Genomic DNA, 27,375 nt, shown 5'->3' with positions numbered 1-27,375 from the left:
AAAATGGAAACTTTAGGATCTCACACATAACAAAGCAGATGAATGTATAAATTAGATTAAAAGAACATATACTAGAATCAAGCACAGACTGAAAGAAAGTTGTTAGAAAGTTGAGAGAGAATACCTTCATTTACTAAGAAACAGGTATGTAAAGCAGGAGTAGAAGCAGGGTCAGAGCCAGAGTGATCAGCCTCAGACCGAGCAGAAACGACAGGTGCAGCAACTTGCAGCAGAAAATAGAAGAAATAAAAGAGGAGAGAATTGAGATACAGCGGTTTCTGAAAAAAAGCTCAGTGTTAGTGAATACTAAAAAACAAAGTTGGCAAAATATAGTAAACGTAGAACTGAAAAATGATGTTTTAATCAGAAAGGTATGATTATTAAGGATTATGGCAGTAAAATGATATATTTTATTGAATAGCAATCACAGTGTAGTTCAAACCAAAATCTATTTATAGTTGAATGATGTGTCATCTAATATAAAAAGAAGTTCTAAAACAACTAAGGCTACAATGAAAAAAATGACAATAAACATAGTAAGAATTCGCAAAAATGTAATTCAATTTTTAAAATGTATCACATGATGAAAAGTTTATTTTGGTCTTCGGACTGTCAATTACATTTTTTTCTAATAATTTATTTCCTAACATTATGCTTAAATTATTTTGTAATATCTCAAACCAATATTCACTGAGATCATTTCAATTTATTACTCATTTTATAAAAACTCAATTTAAATTATACCAACTTGTAAAATACAGCTTTTAAAATATAACAATTTAAAGTTAAATTAAATATACTTAACTCGTTAGAAGACTCCTAACATAGCTCCATTCTTCAGTTTAAAAAATATTTTTATGATACAAATGCTTTATATTCTAAAATTATTACTGTGAATGCTATAATCCTTATAGAATAGATGGAACAACACCCACCCTCCCCCCAAAAAAGTTATGTTCCCAGGAAAATGTTCAGCTTAAATTATCACATGAAAAGGCAAAAGGACCGTATGGCGCACACATTCTACAACTGAAGGTCAACGTTAAGATTTAGAGGTCACCATTTGACACTTCCTTCCTATGGAGAAATTACCATATGTCATGCACAAGCATCTTCAAATTAATCCCTCTCCTTTCTTCTGTCATTGAACAGCAATAGGTTTGGGCTCCTGAACAGATTAAGCATTGTCTGCTGAATGATATGTTTGCTTTTCATGCAGTGAAGTTCTTTTGTAACTACAGGACAGTTGCATGAGAACAACTTTTCATAATTTCCTCACGAATGCATCATAATGTCAATCAGACACGTGTGAGGTAAACCGGAGAACTAAAAGAAGTATATGAGCAATAATACAAAACAGAAAATCCAACTCCATAAACCCTAAGAAGCACCTCTTGCACACATGAAAATTTTATCTGGGAAATTATCATTCTTTTTATTATAACAGACCTGTTTTTGTTCCTTATGAAATTACAAGTACTTTATAATGTTATACTTATGAAAGGATTAGAATTACTCTCAATTGTATATTTCATAAGATCTAAGAATTCCATTGTAATCTTGCAAAGAAATCCACAATATTTCTACTCATTCTATTGAATAATTTCTCATTTTTAAATCATTTTAAAATACAAATTCAGTAATTATGGCCTATAAAATATTCAATGCCCCATGCAGAAAGTTGGTAAGCCTTTGGTGGCAAGGAGTAAATTTACAGGTTTTAGCTTTCATGCCACCAAAATTGTTGAGTGAGTTCCTCTGGTGGTTCCAACAGTTGGGGGTTTTCTATAATTTCACTTTAAATAAAGGAGAAATTATTATTCTTGAAAAGTCTGGGTTAACTTCGTCTGACTTTATCATTAATTCTGAAAGGACACTAGAATGGTAAAGTGAAAAAATTCAATACAAACAAACCAAAGTTTAGGACTGAGTGATCATTCCCCTAGCTAGGTCAAATAAGGAGTGGGATTAAACTATAATGTTTTCCCTAAATCACAAGTCGAAAGGAAACTAGAAATGCTACTGGCAAAACTGCTAGAATAAGAATATGTCTTAATAGAATAATGTTCAATATATATAGCTTTATTTGTAATGAGAGAAATAAACAGATGCTCTGAGTATTATATTTCTGGGGTCCTGTTTAAATGGTATTGCATGTAGAAAAAGCCTTTTACACTTTCCTTTAATAAATTCTCTGGGCACTTAAAATGAAAAAAAATACTGTAATAGAAATCAAGGAATCAGATTTACTATGCTTTAAAAATCTCTGCATCATCATCAAAAAATACTTTATTCAGACTACCTCATAACTGAAACTGAAGAATCTAGAACTATTTTCATAATTCATTGAGAATACTGAAATTAAACTCTACTACAGCTTTAAAAACTGTCCACATATAGAAAAATCAGCAATAGAAATTAGAAGAAAAAAGTACACTACCATAATAAAAAGCTCAAGATTTAATGACACATAATAAATCTGAATAAGTTATGTACGGCACTGAACATCAAAGATTTATACCATAAAACATAAGCAAGCATTCAATTTCTTAAAATAGAAAAGCTGCCATGTCAACTTTTTGCTCCTCTTACCAATTTGCTCCTCTTATTAAGGATCAGTAAAACACAAGGGAAAATAGTCCCAGCACAGCTTCAAAATGGTGACAGAACTGACACAAGTTCTCTTATTTTACCTGAGAAAGTTCTTTAAGTAATGTTGCAGCTAAGAGCCTCTTCACAATGGCTTACTCTCACATGAAAAGACAGATGAAGATAAACATGTGTGACAACATATATGTGCACACATATGCTCTTTAAATGGCATATATAGAAGTACTCAAAATGACAATAGCCATGGTTTCTGTCTTTGAACAGGTCTACCTCAGTCTTCATTTGAAATCTAAATCTAAGCTCCATTTTTGCCAATCGCCATTGTGATATGAAAAATCTATATAGGGAAGAAAGCAACATACTTTTGGTAGCAAGTGCTCCCTGCATATTGGTCTAAACCTCATTACCCTCCTGGCAGATATACACAAATAGCCCTCTCAATACACTTTTCAGAAGAAAAAAAAAGATAACCTAGAAGGTACAGAAAACCAAATGCAATGCTGAAAAAGGAAGTTTTTTCAAAGCTAAACACTAAAAAGATAAATAAAATTATTTTACAATGAATCACTTTATCTAAAGTGTTATATGAGAATCATGAAGCTTTGAGAGGGAGAGGATAGAGGAGGAGAAAACATGAAAAAATTAGAAATGAGGAAACAGAGTCAATCACCATGTACTTAATACAAAGGCCTTCCACACTGGGTATGCCATCTAATACAGAGATCTTAGAGCAACATCTGCCTTTCTGTAAACTTCTTTTATGTCTACACTTTTATCTTAGGTAGAGAGGCATTCTCATCATCTTTTAAATCAACATGAAGCATTAGGATAAATCATTAACCAAACATCATAAGGAAAAAAAGGATATCCTTAAAACACGGTAAAAGAAGAGCACAAATAGCTAAGGGCACTAAGGGAACACAAAGCTCCAGGAAGTAGAAAGGATGAGGAGCTACCATAAATCAGAATGAGTAAACAGCCCAAGATGGTACTCTGACAAACAGATAGATAGGCATCAAGGCAAAATACGAAAGTGTTGATAATGTTTGAAAAATACAGTAACACTACTTAGCCTCTAGATCACCACTGGATTACATAAGAATTGGAGTAAGTTCAGATGGAGTGATAGTTTTATGTTGGCCTATAACTTCAACCAAAGAGTCAAAAAAAAGAAAAACCAAAAGAAACACAACCTTTTGTAAAAGGTCTCCATTAACATCCAAAATAAATAAATGAGCAAGACAAAAACCATGTGGAAAGAGTTCATTATAGTGAAAGATAAAATTATAATATAAAGACTAACTTGAATTAGACATATGAAGGCTATCAAAATTTTCTTTCATTTGATTAATGTAATCAGTGCCTACTCCATGCCAGGTACTAAGCTAAGCATATAAAAACATAAAGATTAGACCAAGATGCTGCTCTCAAAGTACTCAGAATCTGGTAGGAAAAGCAAATAAGCAGCCAAATAAAACCATAAACTGCACTCCTCTGGATCTCCTCCACTAGATATAAGCTCCCTGAAGGCAGGGATCTCTTGTCAGCCCTTACAGCCTCAGTTCCTAGTTATTGACATATTGACTCTAGAAGCATAAAGAGTAGGTATCTATAGATTCATTCAATCAACAAATATTTACGGAGCTCCTTCTATGTACCAGCCACTGTTCCAAGCACTTGTGATAGATCAGTGAACAAAAAAGAAAAAACAGCCCTGCCCTCTGAGCTTCCAAAGCAGACCAAAGTTAGAGCCTCTGCAATTAAATTATAGCTATAGCAATTTTTTTAAAGGGCACATAAGTTCAAACACAAAATTTTAAGGGATTCGCAGGCCCCTTCATTAGCCTGGCATAGGTACTCCTAGTTTTTTGCTATAGATCCTGGAAAAGGATGGTGAGTAACTATTGGTTATAATTTAGGAACAACTACCTCTTACTTCTAAGTTTAGACAACCTAAATTGGATCCACTTCTTAAAAATAAAATTGCAAATAATGTAACGTAACTTTAAATCTTTAAGTTGCCTAGACTTAACTCCACACCTACCCCTGAGTAAAGATGTAACTACTAACATAAAGATATGGTCACAGTCAAGATACGCACAAGAGGCACAGACCAAAGACTTTCGCCGTGAGATTACTGAATTGATAAAGAGAAGTACAATATGTCAGAATATAGAAAAGCCTAAAGCCATGGGCAGACTCAGGGATGTATGACCATGAACAAAAATTTACTTAGTTGACATCTCTGATCCCTTCCTCAAGTGAGATATTTTATAAACTGCAAAATCAAGTATCTAATAAATGAATACTGCCTCTATCAAAAAGTACGACTGTCAGTAAATGTTAATGATTGGAAAACACTGAATTAACAAGCCAACTGCTAGACAAAATAAACTTCTTGTGAAGAAATTATTTGCCCATGAAATACCCTGATATTGTTTAGGAGAAATTATGTCAGCAAAACTATTTATATCATTTTTATTCTCAGACCCAAATGCCTGTAAAAGGTCCAATTCCCAGCTAAAGTCTTTATTCCATATAGATTATTTTGGAGCTGAACAAGTATTAACCAACATAAAGTGACAGTTTATCAAAAAGAAGCATATTCATGTTTGCAATCCAACTTGAAAATAGATTGTGAGTCAATGTGGGCTACAGTGTGAGTTAGGAAAAGAAAACATAAGGAAAGATGAAAATGTTTAAAAGAAAACCAATGTAAAAGAAGTCAGAGTAGAGAGATGGGACTAAATAATACTCTGCTGAAGAGCAGTCAAGGAATCAAAGCCCTTTATCTGTACAGCACCACCTCCTACCCTACATTGGTTATGTTCGTGTGTTATGTTCGTGTGTTCGTGTGTTATCTTCTAAATAGACATATAGTATTCAAGACAGTATACATTAGAGTTGTTTGGAGGAAAAACAAAAGTGCTTAACAAATATATGTTAAAGAAATATTACATTTCAATATTCAAATAGAAAATGAGTTTTATAATGCCATCCTAAAGCATTTTACTATGTAATTCTCAGTACAGATTGCTAACCTTCATTTACTTTATAAGACAAGCATCTGTGCTGTTCCAAATGGAAATTCCTAGATCTATCACCTTAAGTAAATGCTTTAGAAAAAGACAATTTTTAGTTCCTTCTTCGCTGCTCTCAAGATTCAAGGCTTTTCCGAGAGGAGCAATATTAAAGCACTCCAACCTTAAAATCCTCAGATCTGGCCAGGGGGGCAAATTCAATACCATCATGGCGGTGAAATATATAATGCATCGTTGATCAATAAGAAATAACAATTCTAAAGGTTTATGCACCCAATAAAGAGAGCTTCAAAATATATTATGCAAAAACTGATAGAAATGCAGGGAGGAATAAACACATCCACAACTGCTGCAGAATTCAATACCCTTATCTAAATGATAGAACCAAGTGGGCAGAAAAATCACCTAATATATGCTAAACGTGAATACTCTTAAGCAACGTGACCTGACATTTATGAAACACTCCACCCAGCAAGAGCAGAATACACAGTCATCTGAAGTGCACACAGTATACTGACCAAGAAAGACCATACTTAGGGCCATAAAACAAGTCTCAATATTCAAAGAATCCAAACCATACAAAGTATATTATCTGACCATAAATTAGAAATCAATAGCAGAAAGATCCTTGGAAAGTTCCCAAATGTTTGCAAATTTAACTCAATAATAAATTACCCAGGGATAAAAGAAAAAGTCAAAAGAAAAAGTAAAAGGAAAACATATCGAAATATGTGGGATGCTACTAAAGCTGTACTTAGGGTAAATTTGTAGTGCTGACTGCCTATATTAGGTGAGAAGAAAAGTTTTATATCCATGACCTCAGGTTCTACTCTAAAAAAATAAAAATAAAAAATACAAGCAAATTTAAAGCAAAACAAATGAAATAATAACAAGCAAAGCAGAAATAAATGAAATAGAAAACAGAAGAACAACAGATTAAAAACTGATGAAACCAAAAGCTGGTTAAGAACTATAAAACTGCTAAGTTACTAGCTAGACTGATCAGGAAAAAAGAGAAAAAACATAAGTTATGAATAACAGAAATGAGATAGGGGATGTCATTTCAAATTCTACAGATATGATATTGAAAGGAAAATAAGAGAATATTAAACAACTTTTTGCCAATAAATTTGACACAAATTACCAAAGTTCACCCAAGATGAATTAAAAAAAAAAAACCTAAATACCTCTGTATCTATTAAAGCATTTAAATTTGTAGTTAAAAAATCTTCCCATAAAGAAAACCCTATGCCCACATATTTTCACTGGTGAAACAGATCAAACAAGCAAAAAATAGTATCAATTCTACACATGCCCTTCCAGAAAGCACAAGAAAAGGGATAACATCCTAAGTCACTCTGTGAGACCAGCATTATCCTGTTACCAAAATTGAACAAACACATTATTGAAATGAAAAACTCTAGACCAAAATCCCTCATGATCATACACATAAAAACTCTTAACAAAATTTTAGCAAATTATATCCAATAATCTATAAAAAGGATAATTCATCATGACCAAGTGTGATCTACCCCAGGATTGCAAGGTTTTTTAAAATTCAGAAGTCAATGTTCTTGGACTTATTGAGAAAATAAAGGAGAAAATTCATTTGATAATTTCAATAGATGCAGAAAAATCATCTGACAAAATCTAACATCCGTTCATAATTTTAAAATTTCAGCAAACTAGTAATAGGAGGGAACTTCCTCAACATCCAGCTCATCTAAGAAAAACTTATCGCTAACATCATACTTAATAGTAAAAGACTGAATGCTTTATCCCTAAGATTGGGAATGAGGCAATGATGTCTGCTCTAACTTCAATCTGACATCAGTAAGTAACCATCAATCATAAAAAGTTTTTAAAAATTAATAATAACTGGACTTCCCTGGTGGCGCAGTGGTTAAGAATCCGCCTGCCAATGCAGGGGACACGAGTTTGAACCCTGGTCTGGGAAGATCCCACATGTCGCAGAGCAACTAAGCCCGTGTGCCACAACTACTGAGTCTGTGTTTTAGAGCCCGCGAGCCACAACTACTTAAGCCCGCGTGCCTAGAGCCCATGCTCTGCAACAAGAGAGGCCACCGCAATGAGAAGCCCGCGCACCGCAACGGAGAGTAGCCCCCGCTCGCCACAACTAGAGAAAGCCCACACACAGCAACAAAGACCCAATGCAGACAGAAATAAATAAATAAAATAAATAAACTTATTTAAAAAATTAATAATAACAGCATACTGAATCCCAAGGAAGTGGGAGAAGACCGACATTTAGTTAAACAGGAAGAAATATGCATTAGAAAGGATAAACAAAGGCACTATGAATTAAAGAGATTGATAAAGCCCTGCTAAGACTGATCAAGAAAAAAGAAAGCTACAAATGATTAATATCAGGAATAAAAATGGAGACATCACCACAGATACTACAGAAATTAAAAAGATAAGATGTTATCTTTTCAAATGCAAACACGTTTGAAAATTTAGAACTGGAAAAATCCCTAAATATGTACTACTGAATGAAACTGACACAAAAAGAAACAGAAAATCTGAAGTTCTATAACAATGAGAGAAACTGAACCCAGAATTTTACAACTCCCCACAAAGAAAACTCTAGGTCTAACCCCAGCAAATTCCACTGCACAGTTATGAAATAATTAATGCCAATCTCACACAAATTCTACCTAAAAATGGAAAAGGAAGATTCCCCAATCCATTTGCTGAAACTTGAATAAAGTAAAACCTTACATAAATATTAGAAGAAAACGTTTTCCTAAATAAAAAATATTACATTAAATGCAACAATATATAAGATAATAATACATCACAAGATTGGTTTTATTCTGGAATGCAAAATTGGGTTGTAAATTCATCACATTAATAGAGTAAAAAAAATTATACAGTCACCTCAATAGATACAGAAAAAGCATGATAAAATCCAACATACACTGATGATAAACACTTAGCAAAGGAAAAGAAGAGTTAACTTCTTAAATTATCTGTAAAAGCATATAGGAATTATCATAATTATGAAATCTTAAAAGCTCTCCCTTTGATACTGGAAATAAAAAAGTTGTTCCATATGATTGTCCATATGATCAAAAGAATCTACGGAAAAGTATTACCTTTAATCGGTGAATTTAGCAAGATTCTTTGATACAAGGTCAATATACAAAAGTCAACTGCATTTCTATATCAGGGGCACAGAAAATGAAGAAATTTAATATCAATTAGATATTAAATAGAGTATTTTAAAAGTCTAATATCTAGGAATAAATCTAACAAAAGAAATATAAGACCTCTACATAGAAAACTATACAGAGTTATGATAGCTAAATAAGACCTAAATAAATGTAGAGATATATCAAGTTGATGGATTAAATGAGTGAACCCCATTAAGATAATAATTCTCCCCAAAATGATCTACAAATTCAATAAAATCGAAGTTAAAATCACAATAGGCATTTGTGATAATAATAAAACAGTTCTAAAGTTTATACTGAAATTCAAAAGGACAAGAATAGTCAAGACATTCTTTAAGAAGAACAGGTGGGAAGACTTGATCTATTAAATATCAAGTCTTATTACAGAGCCACAGTAATTAAGGCACAATGATACACAAACAAATCAAAGTGCTCAAACAGCTCAGAAATAGACTACCATATATAAGGACATTACATTTATGACAAAAATGGCACTGCAAAGCAGTGGGGAAAGAATCATCTCTTTAATAAATCATGCTGTACCAATTTGGTGTATGGAAGTAAAATCAAAACAGGATCCCTGCTTCACATAATACACAAAATTAAGGTCTAGGCAGATTATAGACCTAAATGAGAAAGGTAAAATAAGAAAGCTTCCAACAGAAAATAAAGAAGAATAACCTCATTTCAGAGTAGAAATATCAGGGTAATTTCTTAAATAGGACACAAAAATATTAATCAGGAATGAAAATACTGATATGTCAGATATACTAGCCATACCAAAATGGCTAAAGTGAAAAACATGGAAAGTATTAAGTGTTGGCTAGGATATCTTACCAGCTATATATGAGAGGTCTCACTGATCCATATCCCAGCTAACACAACAATTTCCATCTTTTTCCCCTTAGCCAGTTTGATGGATGTATATGTCTCTCACTTAGGAAAACATGTTAACATTATCCACAATTAAAGCTGAAGATAAATATATGCAGAAATTCCACTTTTGGTTACATACACAACAGAAAAGCTTATAATATACTCTAAGATTCAAATACAAGAGTGTTCATAGCAGAATTATTTATGAAAATGAAACACTGGAAATAATCCAAATGTCTATTGACCAAGAAATGGATGAAAAAATTGTGGTCTATTCATTCATCAGAATAGTATACAGCAATAAAATGAACAATGAAAATGAACAAACTATAGTCACGTGCAACAACACTGATAAATCTCACAAAGTAGCCAAACACAAAAGAATACATACTCCATGACTAACTGAACGCATATAAAATTCAAAACACAGGCAAAACTAAACCATAGTGTTTAGGGATTTAAACTTAGGTGGTACAACCATAAGGCAAAGCAAGGAAATGATTTCCTAAAAGTCAAGATAGTAGTTACCTTTGGAAGAGGAAGGTATACTGATTGGGAGGGAACATGTAGGAGGCTTCAGGAGTACTGGCAATGTTCTATGTCTTGTCCGGGGATATAGTTACACAGGTGTTTAGCTTGTAAAAATCACTGAGCTGCATATTTGTTTTGTGCACTTTTCTGTGTGTACTTCACACATACACAAGTATAAAGTCATCTAATTAAAACTTTTATATATCTTCATATAGACTATTATAAAATGAGTATAAAGGCTTGATGAGAGGACAGGGGAATAAGAGGGGTGACCACATGGGGCTGGAAATGAAGGATAGGAGTGGTACAGAGAGTGGGGGGGGCTTATCTTCCATAATGAGAAGCTACGACACAGCACCTGAAACCAAAAACCAAGCATACCATTTAAGGGTATTAAAGTAAGGACAAACAGTCAGCTAAGAGTGCAGAGGACTTGTTCTAGGAAAGAGGGAAGTTGTAGGCATGAAGTTGGAGGCCTATTGTTCACCAAACAAATCTTGCGGAACTGTTCCCTGACTCTTTAAAACCTTAAACAAATTTTTTGAAAAAAGAACATCCTACAATGTCACCATTTACAAGCAGAACCTTCAACTTAGCCTAAAGGAAAGCTCTCTAAGCAGAAGTGACTCCCCCCGAACTCTGATTAGCTCACTTGTCAGTCTTAAAATGAGTGTAAAAGAAAATAAAGGAAGAAAAACTCAATCTTTCTTCTATCCCCTAACAAAACAAAAGCTGTGAACAAAAAGTTAAAGTATATAATGACTAAATAAAAAGAAACTATTTCCACTGTGGATTACAATGCATGAACTACTGGCAAACGACACAAGAATAGCTATAGTATGGAAATATGAATTTAAACATTTCTAAATGTAGTTTAAAAAACAGACATAACTTATAGACTCAAGATACACACATTAAGGCACTATTGTTGTCAAGTTAAGGTGCCCCTAATGCATAAAAATTAGGCCAAAGACAGTACAATAAAATTATGTGAAATACGCTCATTTATCAATTTCTAAATAAATCTGATTTATTTTTAACTAACATCTTAATTATCCATATTTACATCTGGAATATAACAACTTTTCTCTATTTAACAATCTCAGACAAACAAAATGTTATGATTATACATTAGCTATGCCTCCTCAGTTTCTAGAGCTGAAATGTCATGTCAATTACTTAATAAGATTTAATTTTACCTTGTTTAATCTGTCCTTGCACAATATTACTGGAAGTTGGAGGAGAACCCCTTGCCTTAGAAAGGTCTGGGGTGCCTGGTCTAGGTGGCCTTTAAAAAGAAGAAGAAAATACATGTATATATACACATTCATAGTTTCATAATTCCAGAGCCATTTAAAATATTAAGCTTTCTAGTTCCAAATGAATTGCAAAAGAAACACATAACAGAACATTTTCAATTTGCTGTTCCAAAAAGATAGGGGTTTTTTGTTTTGTACCTATTAACATTTTCCATTTCAGATTTTAATACAGAAAATTAAATGATTAACAAATAGGAAGTAAAAATTTTACATCTACAGTTTATGCTTTAAACTAGTTTAAGAAATATTTATGAACACTTTAATCTACTACCACTGACAGATAAATATCATAATTAACCCTTCATTCTTCAGTATTAGCATGCTGATATTTCAGCCCACCCCACATCATTGGTCCAAATGAACTTATAGAACAATATACTGAGTTTCAAAAAATTCAGCCCTAAAATCTGAAAAAGGTAATAAGGCATTAAGAAATCTTCCACTCCACAGGCAGACTGTCCCCTTTTGAATTCCGGCCCTACCATTTACTACTTGTGTGACCTTGGGCAAGTTACTTCACCTCTCTGTGTCTCAGCTCTATCATCTGTAACAAAAGGATAATAAAAGTACCTACCTTATAGGGGTAAGGGCATTAAGGAGATAACATCTGTAAAGTGCTTACAACAGAGCCAGACACTAGGTAAGTGCTACTTTAGTAAGTTAGATTTAAAAACATCCTAAATGTGGTCGGCTCTCAATAAAGTATAATAAAACCAGAGTTTAAAAAGTTGTCTTCATGACTTCTGGAAAATGAGAAATAGCAACTCAGGTTAAATATGTAGAAATATTAAAAGAATACTCTCCTGCACTTTAAAAAGTTGTTTCCTCTTTTCCCATTGAGAAATTCTGACTATACTTCTCACAAAATGCTGAAGCCAGCCACTGAACACTTACCATTCATCACGTGGGTCACACATTTTAACCAAATATACAATTTGAATCAAATGTTAGTGCAAACTGTAAATAGATACAATCTAAGATTATATTTAGTGAAGAGCTAGTCTATCATTTGTTAAAGCTGAACTCTGACCTCCTCCCTCATTCTAAGTTTTTTTTAAATAGCTACTAAGTATGTCTGAGTATAGATAAAACTGTACAATTTGATTATATTTTAAGTCATGCATGTTGTATTTAAAATTTAAAGGGGAAACACTGAGATGACACAAAAATGCCAAGGTGTGTAGAGCGCCACCCCCCCCCACAAAAAAGGTAATAAGTGACAAAAATAAAACAGGTTTCTTTTTTTTTTGAAACATAAGAATAAAATCAAACTATCATGGTCACACCTGGTAGGGCCCTTCTTCATATGATCACCAATAAAAGTTGCATTGGTCATACTCATTAAGGTATTTGCCAAAGATATGATAGACAGGAGATGTTGTGTGGTGACGGCCCGGGACACTCCGTAAGTTCCCTTTCCTACTCCCTCCGTTGCCAGCAGCTTCCTTCCCACTTCTGCTTTCCCGTGTGATAGTTTACAAGCAGCCTGATTATAACCAGGAAGCATCAGTGACATATGACCCCCTCTTGATAAGAGGCCGAACGATACTGTGCAGTGGGGTTTCAGCATTCCAAGGCGATCAAGACAGACTTCATCCAGAACATCGTTCAAACCCCAGGCGTGAAGGCAGGACATGAACAATTTTGCGGTGTCCATAGTCAGATTATATTCTAACAGGGTCAGTGGCTTAGATTTGCTGGCCCGGTATTCGGGATCACTTTCTTCCCGCCTCTGTCTCATTATCTCCTCATCCTCCTCTTCATCATCAAGGAGATGTTCCTTTATGTTCTCTTTGATAGTTTCTTTCACTTGTTGGAAGAGAACTGCTGCTCGTTTTCCAGTTAGAAAAGAGCCCCCTTTGTCTGAACCGCCAGATGCTTTTTGCAGATTCTCTGGGGAAATAAGCGCAGTATTCGGCCTAGAGGCTTCTTCAGTCAGGAGTTGAATAATCAACGCTTCCACATCAAAGAAAAGCACATGTATGTCCGGGTCTGTTAGGTTTGTCTTTATTGCTTGAACCATCAGGGAGTTATGAGAATATTTAGGTAAATTTCCCTGCAACAAATATTTTTAAAAGATGGCTATAATTCAAAGTATTTAATTTCATGCATTCATTAATGAACAATAAATAATCAAAGGGATTTAAATGCTTATTAAGCTGTCTTTTTAGGTATCTATATCATTAAAAGTAACACACTAACTTTGCCAATCAACAGCATATAAAAGATATGAACTTAAACAATTAGAAGAACTTTATGCTGAAACAATTATAAAACTGTCAATCTTTTAAAAAAAAGAAAATGAAAGTTAATTATTGAAGCAGGGAGTCTTTTTACTCATAGAACAGATTAAAAATTGTTTCAAAAAAATTGTTTCAATAACTTATATGCAAATTCTATCTCTGAGAATGTAATACTACTGTTCCACCTGAAAGAATAATGCATTCATCACAGTGACTCATCCTTTTAAGTTGCTGCACCATCAAATTCCTCCTTTTTTACTTTACCTTCAATCTCTCCCTCTCCATAAATTCTTTTCCCTCAATAGAGAACATGTTCAAGTCTACTTTGAGTCTTTAAAAGTGTTATCCTTTGACCATGCTCCTTCTTCTATTTCTTTCCCAGTCTACTGCCCCTTTTAGCCACATTTAAGGAAAGTAGTAGACTAATCCAGTGGAAACTTTTCAGTCCCTCTCCTCGTTAATCTCTTTGCAATATCTCTAACCATATCCATAATCTCTGACATTGTTGATTTTGCTAAGAGAGACAGAAAGAGAGAGAAAATATAAAAAGAGCTTCCCAGAGAACACCTGCTTAATGAGCCTTCTAGTTCTGACCACGCTTCTCAGTCAGCTGCCCTGAAAACTCATTCTTTCTCCCATATTAGAACCATCACCTATATGCAGGTGGCTCCCTAATCTCCATCACCAGCCAGACCAGCTCCTGAAAGAGTTTCAATCCTGCAACTCCCACTGCTTGTATCTGGATGTCCCACAGAACCTTGTACTTAATCTGTCCTGATCTCCGCCCTCCCACTAAACCTGCTGCATCTCCCAAATCACTGGTTGAGAATCATTCTTCTAATCTATCCCCACCATCACCATCACTATGCTCAGACCCTTATCTCCTCTCCTCTAAACGGGCATCACTGCTCCTAGTCTCTCCTCACTCCCATCTAGCCTCCACAGGCCACAAGACTGCTTTCTGAAGAACAAATCTAATCATGTCACTCTCCTGCCAAACACTGCCATTATCATGGGTTATTAAGAGAAACGGAAAATACAAAATTAAAACTAAATCAAAGTATAGGTGAATAGATCTCAAGATGAGAAAGGACTTGCCAAACACACTTAAATTTAAAATTCACTACTATAAAAAGTTAAGGCAAGTAAGAAATAGGAAGGAAAATGTGCCAGAAATAGGACTAATGAAGTTATAATCTATATAAAAAATAGTAATACCAAAATAAAAGAAGAGGGAAAAATACCATAAAGGTCAAGGGCAATTCACAGTAAAAGAGACAAATAGTCAAGGAATATAAGGGAAAACCTACTCAAATGAATTGCTGAGGAAATAACAATTAAATAACCACAAGATACCACTTATAAAATTAGCAAACAGTAAACATGAAAAAAATACTTAGCCAGGAGTACAATGAAAGTCAGACCCACACACTGCAGGCATGAATTTAAATAGAGCCTTTTGGAAGAGCAATTTGGCAAAATACAGCATAAGCCCTTAAGATTGTTTTATCCAGTACATTTATTTCTAGAACCCTATCCTAAATAGTCAGAAATACAAAGACATTCAGTGAAACAGTATCCATTATTTTAGATTGAAAACAACCTAAATAATCCAACAATAAAGAAATAAATGATTTAAGCATCACCATGTAATAAATATTGTGATCACTACAAATCATGCTTCCTGGGCACATTTAACCACATGGCAAAATGCCCATGTTCCAATTTTAAGTGAGATAAGATTACACATGTACACATACGTACACACACACACACACATACACACACACTATACAACAGAGTGTAACTCTGATTTCATTTATTTAATGCCCAAGTATGCATTTGAGCACAGTGACAAACACTGGAAAGAAATACATGAAAATGTTCATAGCAACCACTTTTTGTGATGGAGTCATGTCAGATTTACATTTTCTTCATATTTCCATATATTTCTTAAATTGTATATAATCAATATGTATTATTTTCATAATTAGAAAATAATGCTCTAGGATAAAATGCAAAATCCTTCAGCACAACATTCAAGGCCCATTACAATTTGATACCAAATATTTTCCAGCTATAACAAACAGGCTCTAGCACCACAACCACACTCCCTCACCCATTAATCCCTTTATTTCTTTCTTTACCCAAAATATTCTTCTTTGCTGTACTCCAATCCCTTCTCTTCCATCAAGACCCTAATTCTCCCGGGAAAGTTAGTCCACAATGAACCCAGTCCCCATAACATTTTCTATATTATATATCACAAACCTGTAAGCCTTGGCTATATTTATATAATTAGTTCTTTTATGTATTTACATTTTCCTGTACTCTACAGGAACTATATCTTACTCATCTTGTGTAACCCCATGCGTATCAGAGTACCTGGCAGAATGAACAAAGAACATAAAAATCTTTATAAAATTATTTTAAGTGGCTAATCAACTCCTCACTCGTAAAATTACACTAAGTCCCTTTAAATGGTCTATCTTCTGTCTCAGTCCTCCTCCCATCTGACTATGTTCCTCTCCAGCTTAAGAGGCTTCAACAGCATTTTATAACCCAAGGATAAAATCTTTGCAAAGACTTCTTTGCAAAACACAAAACAGCCTCCAAAATAGACTGCTGCCAACTCCCCCAATTCCATCTCTAACCACAACCCTGTATCTTCTACTGAAACCAAAGTAAACCACTTGTGCCTTCCAGAACCATGCAGTTGCAGACATTTGTACCTTTGCATTTCTTATGCCAGGATCTTGCTCCTTTCTCGTTCTCACTGCTGCCACTCAAGTCATACATCTCTTCAACCTTCAAGAAGTATCTCAAGTGGCTGCTCTTTCAAAAATTATTTCCAGAATTATCACTAATTCTGCTTCCTTTGTATAAACCTCTGCTCTGAATTGAATAAATGGTGTTTAAAGGAAGGTAGAAAATAAATATTATTTCCATCCTATAGCTTAAGAACCTAAGGTGCATAAGCAGTAATGATAAATTTACACTACACAAAATATGAAGTAAAAAAAAAATCAAGACTTTCTGAATTTCATTCCTCTGTTTAACTCATTCAGTCCACATTTACCTATGTTTTTGCAAGGCACTAAGGATACAAAGATAAATAAGATGATTTGCTAGTCATGTAACTCAAAACTAACGAATAATGACATTACTATGTAGGATGAATGGTGCTACAAATAAAGGGCAGTTGGAAGGTACAATAAGAAACACAACAGAAAGGGACTTCCCTGGTAGCTCAGTGGTTAAGAATCCGCCTGCCAATGCAGGGGACACAGGCTCGAGCCCTGGTCTGGGAAGATCCCACATGCCGCGGAGCAACTAAGCCCATGTGCCACAACTACTGAGCCTGCACGCCACAACTACTGAAGCCCACACGCCTAGAGCCTGTGCTCTGCAACGAGAAGCCACCATAATGAAAAGCCTGAGCACCACAACGAAGAGTAGCCCTTGCTCACCACAACAAGAGAAAGCCTGTGCACGGCAACGAAGACCCAATGCAGCCAAAAAAAAAAAAAAAAAAAGAAAAACAACAGAGAAAGAGAAAGTACCAACTCCACCTTGGGTGATCAGGGAGAACCTCACCAAAGGGATAACTTGAGGTATGCAAGGGCAGAAAGATAGCAGGATGTGAAAAAGGATAAAGGCAGGAAACATCACAGGATGGGTGTTCATGTTGATGACCAAGACAAAGAATGCAAGGCATGGTTCACTGAGAGCACAGGTGTCCACACTAAGGCTTTTGAACTTTCTCTTGCAGGCTGAGGAGCCGTTAAAACAGTGCTTCTCTCAGAACACCAGGGATGCTTGTTAAAGTACAGGTTCCTGGGCCTGATATCAGACCTGAATCAATGTCTCTTGGAATGGATCAGAATCTGCCTAATGAAACCCTAGATGGTTTTATACAGTAACGTATGAGAGCTCCTATCTAAAGGTTTTAATAAGGGGAGTAACATGATCAAATTTAATTTTATAACTATTTATCCACCAGCAATGTTGGCTGAAAAGAAGCAAGATCAGGATAATGAATATAAACCTGGAGGCAACAGAAGCCATCCAGATGAGGGAAGATAAAAGTATGCAATAGTACTGAAAATGTAGAAGATGGGATGGGTTGAAGGACACATACGCTACTGTTTTATTTCTCACACCACCATGCTTAGTATTTCCTTTTTCAAACACTAAATGTGTAATGTCAAACACTATGTTTAGAAGATAGTGGTGTGGGAAGATGCCAAGTTAGCATCTCCCCACAGCTAGGGCGCCTGCCGGCCGCTGGTGAAGGACTCTGACACCCAAGGAGATGGGAGGAACCCCCAAGTGAACTGGTAGGACATGGGGGACTGAGTGGGGAGGAGAAGGAGAGACCAGACAGGATTGGCACCCCTGAGGCTGGGGAAATCAGGAGAGGCAGGCAGGAGGGGCCTCAGGAGGATTGGGAGAGGAGCGGAGGGTGTTTGCCCCACCCACCTAGGCACAGGGAGCCTGCTGAGCTCCCAGGCTGGTCCCCTGCCCTCCAAGGCCCCACCCAGGCCACGTGGGTCCTTCGGGGCACAGGAGGTAGGCAAGGGAGATCAGCAGAGGTAGGGGGAGGGGCCCTCCGGGAGGAGTGGGAGAGGAGTGGAGGGCATTTGCCCTGCCCACTCCAGCTCCGGAAGCCTGGTGGGCTCCCAGGTGAGGTCCCCCCACCCCCTGAGACCAGGGGTGGGGGGCACGCCTGGGCCCCTTCTGTTCCTTGAGCCTAAGCCCCACCCTCAACAGCCCCCAGGGTCTTTTCCAGCCCTGTGGCTCCTGAGCATAGGCCCCACCCACCACCAAACCTCAGCCTTGCTTACACCCCACCCTCCACAGTCAAGGCGTTTCCCCCCTTTTTTAAAAACATTTTTTTTCTTTTTCTTTCTTTTCCCTCCTCTTTTTTACTATTGTGGCACCAATGTACCTTCTGGTTGTTGATTCACCTACATTTTTATTTTTATATTCTTTCTAACCTATCTGTTAGTTTCGTAATCTAATTTTATTTTTTACTTTGTTATTGTTCTTATTTTTTTTTTCTTTTTGCCCCCCCACATGGCTTGCAGGATCTTGGTTCACGAGCTGGGGGTCAGGCCAAAGCTCCTGCAGTGGGAGCTCCAAGTCTGAACCACTGGACTAACAGAGAAACTCAGACCCCAGGGAATATTCATTGGAGTGAGGTCTCACGGAGGTCGTCATCTCAGCACCAAGACCCAGGTCTACCCAACAGCCTACAAACTCCAGTGTTGGAAACCTCAGGCCAAACAATGAGTAAGACAGGAACACAATCCCACTCAGTAAAAAAAAATTTTTTTTAATAAAAAAACAATGAGACAGCAAAAAAATACATCACAGATGAAGGAGCAAGGTAAAAACCTACAAGACCAAATAAATGAAGAGGAAATAGGCAATCTACCTGAAAAAGAATTCAGAGCAATGACAGTAAAGATGATCCAGAATCTCAGAAAGAGAGTGGAGGCAGGGACTGAGAAAATACAAGAAACGTTTAACAAAGATCTAGAAGAACTAAAGAACAAACAAACAGAGATGAACAACACAATAACTGAAATGAAAACTACACTAGAAGAAGTCAATAACAGAATAACTGAGGCAGAAGAACGAATAAGTGAGCTGGAAGACAAAATGGTGGAAATAACTGCCAAAGAGCAGAATAAATAAAAAAGAATGAAAAGAATTGAAGACAATCTCAGAGACCTCTGGTACAACAGTAAATACACCAACATTTGAATTATAGGGGTCCCAGAAGAGGAAGAGAAAAAGAAAGGGACTGAGAAAATATTTGAAGAGATTACAGTGGAAAACTTCCCTAACATGGGAAAGGAAATAGTCACCCAAGTCCAGGAAGCACAGAGAGTCCTATACAGGATAAACCCTAGGAAAAACACACCAAGACACATATTAATCAAACTAAAAAAAATTAAGTTCAAAGAAAAAATATTAAAAGTAGCAAGGGAAAAACAAAAAATAACATACAAAGGAATTCCCATAAGGTTATCAGCTTATTTTTCAGCAGAAACTCTGCAGACCAGAAGGGAGTGGCAGGATATACTTAAAGCGATGAAAGAGAAAAACCTACAACCAAGATTACTCTACCCAGCAAGGATCTCATTCAGATTTGATGGAAAAATCAAAAGCTTTCCAGACAAGCAAAAGCTAAGAGAATTCAGCACCATCAAACCAGCTTTACAACAAATGCTAAAGAAATTTCTCTAGGCAGGAAACACAAGAGAAGAAAAAGACCCACAAAAATAAACCCAAAACAATTAAGAAAATGGTAATAGGAACATACATATTGGTAATAACCTTGAATGTAAATGGATTAAATACCCCAACCAAAAGACACAGACTGGCTCAATGGATACAAAAACAAGACCCATATATGTGCTGTCTACAAGAGACCCACTTCAGACCTAGGGACACATACAGATTGAAAGTGAAGGGTTGGAACAAGATATTCCATGCAAATGGAAATCAAAAGAAAGCTGGAGTAGCAATATTTGTATCAGATAAAATAGACTTTAAAATAAAGACTGTTACAAGAGATAAGGAGGGACACTACATAGTGTTCAAAGGATCAATCCAAGAAGAAGATATAACAATTATAAATGTTTATGCACCCAAAACAGGAGCACCTCAATACATAAGGCAAATGCTAACAACCATGAAAGGAGAAATGGACAGTAACACAATAATAGAAGGGGACTTTAACACCCCACTTACAACAATGGACAGATCATCCAAACAGAAAATATATAAGGAAACACAAGCTTTACATGACACAATAGACCAGATAGATTTAATTGATGTTTATAGAACATTCCACCCAAAAGTGGCAGAATACACTTTCTTCTCAAGTGCACACAGACCATTCTCCAGGATAGATCACATCTTTGGTCACAAATCAAGCCTTGGAAAATTTAAGAAAACTGAAATCACATCAAACATCTTTTCTGACCACAATGTTATCAGATTGGAAATCAATTACAGGAAAAAAAACTGTAAAAAACACAAATACATGGAGTCTAAACAGTGAGCTACTAAATAACCAAGAGATCACTGAAGAAATCAAAGAAGGAATTAAAAAATACATAGAAACAAATGACAACAAAAATACGATGACCCAAAACCTATGGGACACAGCAAAAGCAGTTCTAAGAGGGAAGTTTATAGCAATTCAATCTCACCTCGAGAAACAAGAAAAATCTCAAATAAACAATCTAACCCTACACTTAAAACAACTTGAGAAAGAAGAACAAAGAAAACCCAAAATCAGTAGAAGGAAAGAAATCATAAAGATCAGAGCAGAAATAAATGAAATAGAAACGAAGAAAACAATAGCAAAGATCAATAAAAGTAAAAGCTGGTTCTTTGAGAATATAAGCGAAATTGATAAACGCTTAACCAGACTCATCAAGAAAAAAAGGGAGAGGACACAAATCAATAAAATTAGAAATGAAAAAGGAGAAAATCACCACTGACACTGAAGAAATACAAAGGTTTATAAGAGACTACTACAAACAACTATATGCCAATAAAATGGACAACCACAAAGAAATGGACAAATTCTTGGACAGGTTCAATTTTTCCAAGACTAAACCAGGAAGAATTAGAAAATATAAACAGACCTATCACAAGTAATGAAATTGAAACCATAATTGAAAAACTTCCAACAAACAAAAGTCCAGGACCAGATGGCTTCACAGGGGAATTCTATCAAACATAGAGAAGAGCTAACACCGATCCTTCTCAAACTCTTCCAAAAAATTGCAGAGGGAGAAACATTCCCAAATTCATTCTATGAAGTCACCATCACCCTAATACCAAAACTAGAAAAAGATATCACAAAAAAAGAAAATTATAGACCAATATCACTGATGAACATAGATGCAAAAATCCTCAACAAAGTACTAGCAAACAGAATCAAACAGCACATTAAAAGGATCATACATCATGATCAAGTGGGATTTAACCCAGAGATGCAAGGATTCTTCAATATACACAAATCAATCAATGTGATATATCACACTAACAAATTAAGGGGAAAAAACACATGATTATCTCAATAGATGCAGAAAAAGCTTTTGACAAAATTCAACACCTATTTATGATAAAAACTCTCAGGAAAATGGGCATAGAGGGAACCTACCTCAACATAATAAAGGTTCTATATGACAAACCCACAGCAAATATCATACTCAATGGTGAAAAACTGAAACCATTTCGACTAAGATCAGGAACAAGACAAGGATGTCTACTCTCACCACTCTTATTCAACATAGTTTTGGAAGTCCTAGCATGGCAATCAAAGAAGAAAAAGAAATAAAAGGAATACAAATTGGAAAAGAAGAAGTAAAACCATTACTGTTTGCAGAAGACATGATACTATACATAGAAAGTCCTAAAGATGCTACCAGAAAACTACTAGAATGAATCAATGAATTTGGTAAGGTTGTAGGATACAAAATTAATGCACAGAAATCTCTGGCATTCCTATACACTAACAATGAAATATCAGAAAGAGAAATTAAGGAAACAATCCCATTTACCACTGCAACATAAAGAATAAAATCCCTAGGAATAAATCTACCTAAGGAGGCAACAGACGTGTACTCAAAAAACTATAAAACACTGATGAAAGAAATCAAAAATGACATAAACAGATGTAGAAATATACAATGTTTTCAGATTGGAAGAATCAATATTGTGAAAATGACTATACTACCCAAAGCAATCTACAGATTCAACGAAATCCCCATCAAACTACCAATGGCATTCTTCACAGAATTAGAAGAAAAAATTTTACAATTTGTATGGAAACACAAAAGACCCCGAATAGCCAAAGCAATCTTGAGAAAGAAAAACAGAGCGGGAAGAATCAGGCTCCCTGACTTCAAACTATACTACAAAGCTACAGTAATCAAGACAGTATGGTACTGGCACAAAAACAGAAATACAGATCAATGGTAGAGGATAGAATGCCCAGAGATAAACCCATGAACATATGGGTACCTAATTTATGACAAAGGAGGCAAGAACATACAATGGAGAAAAGACAGCTGCTTCAATAAGTGGTGCTGGGAAAACTGGACAGCTACATGTAAAAGAATGAAATTAGAAGATTACCTAACACCATACACAAAAATAAACTCCAAATGGATTAAAGACTTAAATGTAAGACCAGACACTATAAAACTCTTAGAGGAAAACATAGGAAAAACACTCTTTGACATAAACCACAGAAAAATCTTTTTTGACTCACCTGCTAGAGTAACGGAAATAAAAACAAATATTAAAAAATGGGACTTAATTAAACTTAAAAGCTTTTGCACAGCAAAAGAAACCATTAACAAGACAAAGAGACAACCCTCAGAATGGGAGAAAATATTTGCAAATGAAACGACAAAGGATTAATCTCAAAAATATACAAACAGCTCATGGAGCTCAATATCAAAAAAACAAACAATCCAGTTTAAAAATGGCCAGAAGACCTAAATAGACATTTCACAAGGAAGGCATACAGATGGCCAACAGGCACATGAAAAGATGCTCAACATCACTAATTATTAGAGAAATGCAAATCAAAACTACAATGAGGTATCACCTCACACAGGTCAGAATGGCCATTATCAAAAAAGCTAGAAACAATAAATGCTGGAAAGGGTGTGATGAAAAGGGAACCCTCCTGCACTGTTGGTGGGAATATAAATTGATACAACCACTATGGAAAACAGTATGGAGGTTCCTTAAAAAACTAAAAATAGAACTACCATGTAACCCAGCAATCCTACTACTGGGCATATACCCTGAGAAAACCATAATTCAAAAAGAGACATGCACCACAATATTCACTGCAGCACTATTTACAATAGCCAGGACATGGAACCAACCTAAACGTCCATCGACAGATGAATGGATACAGAAGATGTGGCATATATATACAATGGAATATTACTCAGCCATAGAAAGAAACAAAATTGAGTTATTTGTAATGAGGTGGATGGACCTAGAATCTATCATACAGAGTGAAGTAAGACAGAAAGAGAAAAACAAATACCGTATGTTAACGCATATATATGGAATCTAAAAGAAAAAACAAAAAAAAAGGTACTGATGAACCTAGTTGCAGGGCAGAAATAAAGATGTAGACATAGAGAATGGACTTGAGGACACAGCGTGGGAGGGGGGGAAGCTGGGGTGAAGTGAGAGTAGCATCGACGTATATACACTACCAAATGTAAAACAGATAGCAAGTGGGAAGCAGCTGCATAGCACAGGGAGATCAGGTTGGTGCTTTGCGATGACCTAGAGGGGCGGTATAGGGAGGATGGGAGGTAGGCTCAAGAGGGAGGGGATATGGCGACATATGTATGCATGTGGCTGATTCACTTTGTTGTACAACAGAAACTAACATAGTATTGTGAAGCAACTGGACTCCAATAAAGATTTATTAAAACAAAAAGCACAAAACACTATGCTTAATGCTTTGTACCTGCTGACACTAACTGGACTGAATGATACATTAAATTATATATTTATAATAAATACATTATATCTAATATACTATTATTATAAAAATTATTACTAACAATGATAGCTGCCACCTACTAATCTGTTGTTATGACCTAGGTACTATGCTAGGCATTAGGGTTGGTTATGTCACAGCAAAGGGTAAAATATTAGGTAGACAGACATGACACTAGGTCTGAGGGAATAATAACAAGAACATTAGGTAAACACAGTCCTTTAGTAAATACTGTCTTTCCAGTAAAGATCTACAAAATTTTTTTAGGAGAAAAAGGAACCATTACTACCAAAGAGTAAAAAAAATTAGACATGTTTGATAAGGAAATTATCAAAGCAGCAAGAGTAGCTTGAAGAAAAAAAGGTCAGAGTGAGGATACAAGGTTGGCTTTTAAGCTCCCTCCTCTGACGTCAACCACATGTGTGCCCCTTTCAGCACCCCGGGATCACCCCAGGTGTCCGCCTCTTTCTGAGAGGTGTGCCAGCAGACAGCCTGTGTGCTCAGACAACTGAAAGGTTATCTAGCGTCTGGTACCACGGTATCTGGGTGTGACTGTGTGCAACTCCTCTTATCAGCCTCTTGGTCCTACTGATTGTGTCACTGGGGCAAAAACTGTATCTAATAGCAATCCACAGTCAGAAAAAGAGAGGGGGAAAAAGAAAGAAGGAAGACAACAATGAAAGCAGATGAGAAGAGAACAGGGAGACTGAAGGAAAGGAGAGAAAATGTCTCATCCCCACGTCCCGTAGGTCAACTATAATTTCTAACATCACCAACTCCTGCATACGACCTGTAATGCCTGACAATGGATTTTACTGACTTCACAATAATAAAGTCTCATTACCACAAAATACAGATATCCAGCAAAGTTGTGAGGGTAACATTTTAGCTACATACATGAAGATGACAGAGTTGATCACTGATATGTGTGGTATCTAGTATGTTACACTACGATTAGCTAATGGAAAATGAACAAAAACATCTACCAAACTCCAAGGGCCTCTTGGCTTAATCATAAGATACACCCATCTAGAGCAAACTAACTCATTCAAATCATCTTACATTCCTAACAACTTCAAGGACAGGCCATCTGACCCTGGAAATTCTTTAACGGGAATGTTAGTATATTTGCCCTGCCACCTTTATTAAAGAACATCTGAAATGTGTGCTCACAAACTCATTTTTGCATTATCATGGAGGGAGATTAAATTCAGTTCAACAAATATTTGTGAAGTACCCATTTTATGCAATATGCTTGGGAGAAAATAAAGCCTCTGTACTTAAGGCAATAACTTAAACACTTACTTGAAAAAGGCCAGCAGAAAAGCTAAATCATAAGGTATATACAAATGAAATGGTCTCAAATTTGCTAGTAAAACCCAATGGTAAATGTAAAACACATATACACACACTTTAGAAGCTAATAAGACAGATATATTTGACATTTTCATTGCAAGTACTAAGCCTATTCTAACCTTATGTTTTCTGTGTAGAAGAAAACACAGATTTAGCCATTTCAGATACTAAATAAGGAACCTGACTTAAAATATTACAGAAATGCAAAAAGAGGGAAAAATTATTGGATTGCTTGCTCATCACTGAAAGTGAACCTGTGACAATCACATAAAGAGTAGCAGATAAAATTGTCTCAAGTGAAAACCCATGCAAAGTGACAGAACTATGATCATGCGATTAATCCTTATTCAAGCACAGGTGTTTTTCAGCACACGCACACACACGCACAGCATAGGCAGAAGCCTCCAGCAACAATAACAAAGAAACCAAAGCGATATCATACAATCTGCAGAGGAGAAACTGTTGACATATCTTTGCTATAGCATTTATTGTTATTAAATATTTGAATATATGCTAGGTTAAGTCATGTCTGCTGAAACACCTGATAGCTTTGTCCCCTAAAACCAGTGTTACAATAATATTTTAGCCTAATTTCATCTTATCCAATGACTAAGAGATATTTAAAACATAGGCAATAATTTTACTCTTGCACCATTCACTTCAATGGTCCCAATTTAAAAGCTTACTTATTTTTGAATTGTTTTTTAATGCCATAGTTTCAGGGACTATTTTTAAGGTTACCTGGTAAAATAATTTATTATTTTTCCTTAAAGAGCCTTGAGACCAACCTATAATTATATCAAACAGTTCAGATCTCTACCTAAAGTTGATTTATGAAGTGAGCATTAAATATCGGCTGATTTTGATACTAAAGTGTAAAGAAGAAAAGTGGATGAGTTTTTAAAAATCTGAATCCACTTTAAAACCAGAGATCAAGGATACTAATAATAAGACTAGGAAATGTTACATATCTAACACACACACACACACACACACACACACACACGCTTCTATAAATATCAATACTGAGTTCTAAAATAGAATACAAGAAAAAATATGTATTGAAAAATATTAAATAATATTTTATAAAATAATTAGGTAGATATCATTTATAATGCATGTTCTAAATAATTTTTAATTTCCTAAGTACAGTGTAAAGAACTATTTTATTACCTACAAATATAGTGGTAAGAAAAATAATTTTACTCTTGATTATGGATAGGATATTTTATTGAATAAGAATCTTTAAAAGAACTTCTGAAATTCTGATGCATAATGTTAAATGCATAAGTTTCAACAAATAAAAACACACTGATGTCTTAAAGTACTTCTAAAACATTTTAAAATTAGCTAAGGGGAAAAATCCCACCATCTGCTATTAAAAAAAAAAAGTATGGTTTTAATGTTAATGATTTTAAGTATTAGGAAAAAGGAAGGGAGGGAATAAGGAAGAGAAAGAGGCGGGGGAGAGTGGAGAGGGAAACACAAAAAGTGTAACTATGAAGAAAATGTCTAAGACTGAAATGGATATTTGGTGCCCTCTGCTGCCATATTGCTGTTACTGAAAACTAATGGTTAGGAAAACAGCGAGATGAGCTCTCTTCAGAGAATCCATTTTTAAGTTGGAATTAGACA

At 35.4% G+C, this 27,375-nt stretch overlaps 1 protein-coding gene across 2 annotated transcripts in view; it reads right to left on the bottom strand.

The window, feature by feature from the left end:
- The window catches only part of WDR7 (WD repeat domain 7), a gene marked incomplete at both ends in the record, with an annotated part of 335,367 nt that overhangs the window by 241,839 nt on the left and 66,153 nt on the right, over positions 1-27,375 (bottom strand). The window contains 3 exons of one of the 2 annotated variants that reach the window (XM_079717825.1): positions 125-223; positions 11,455-11,543; positions 12,861-13,630. In XM_079717825.1, coding sequence (XP_079573951.1) covers positions 125-223; positions 11,455-11,543; positions 12,861-13,630 — 958 coding nt within the window. The remainder of the gene's footprint in view (positions 1-124; positions 224-11,454; positions 11,544-12,860; positions 13,631-27,375) is intronic. The other variant, XM_079717826.1, reaches the window with a different exon arrangement.

The sequence above is a fragment of the Hyperoodon ampullatus genome (genome assembly GCF_949752795.1).
Source record: "Hyperoodon ampullatus genome assembly, chromosome: 13".
Lineage (NCBI taxonomy): Eukaryota > Metazoa > Chordata > Mammalia > Artiodactyla > Ziphiidae > Hyperoodon > Hyperoodon ampullatus.
Note: the sequence above shows the minus strand (reverse complement) of the source record. Positions and strands in the feature narration are given on the sequence as shown.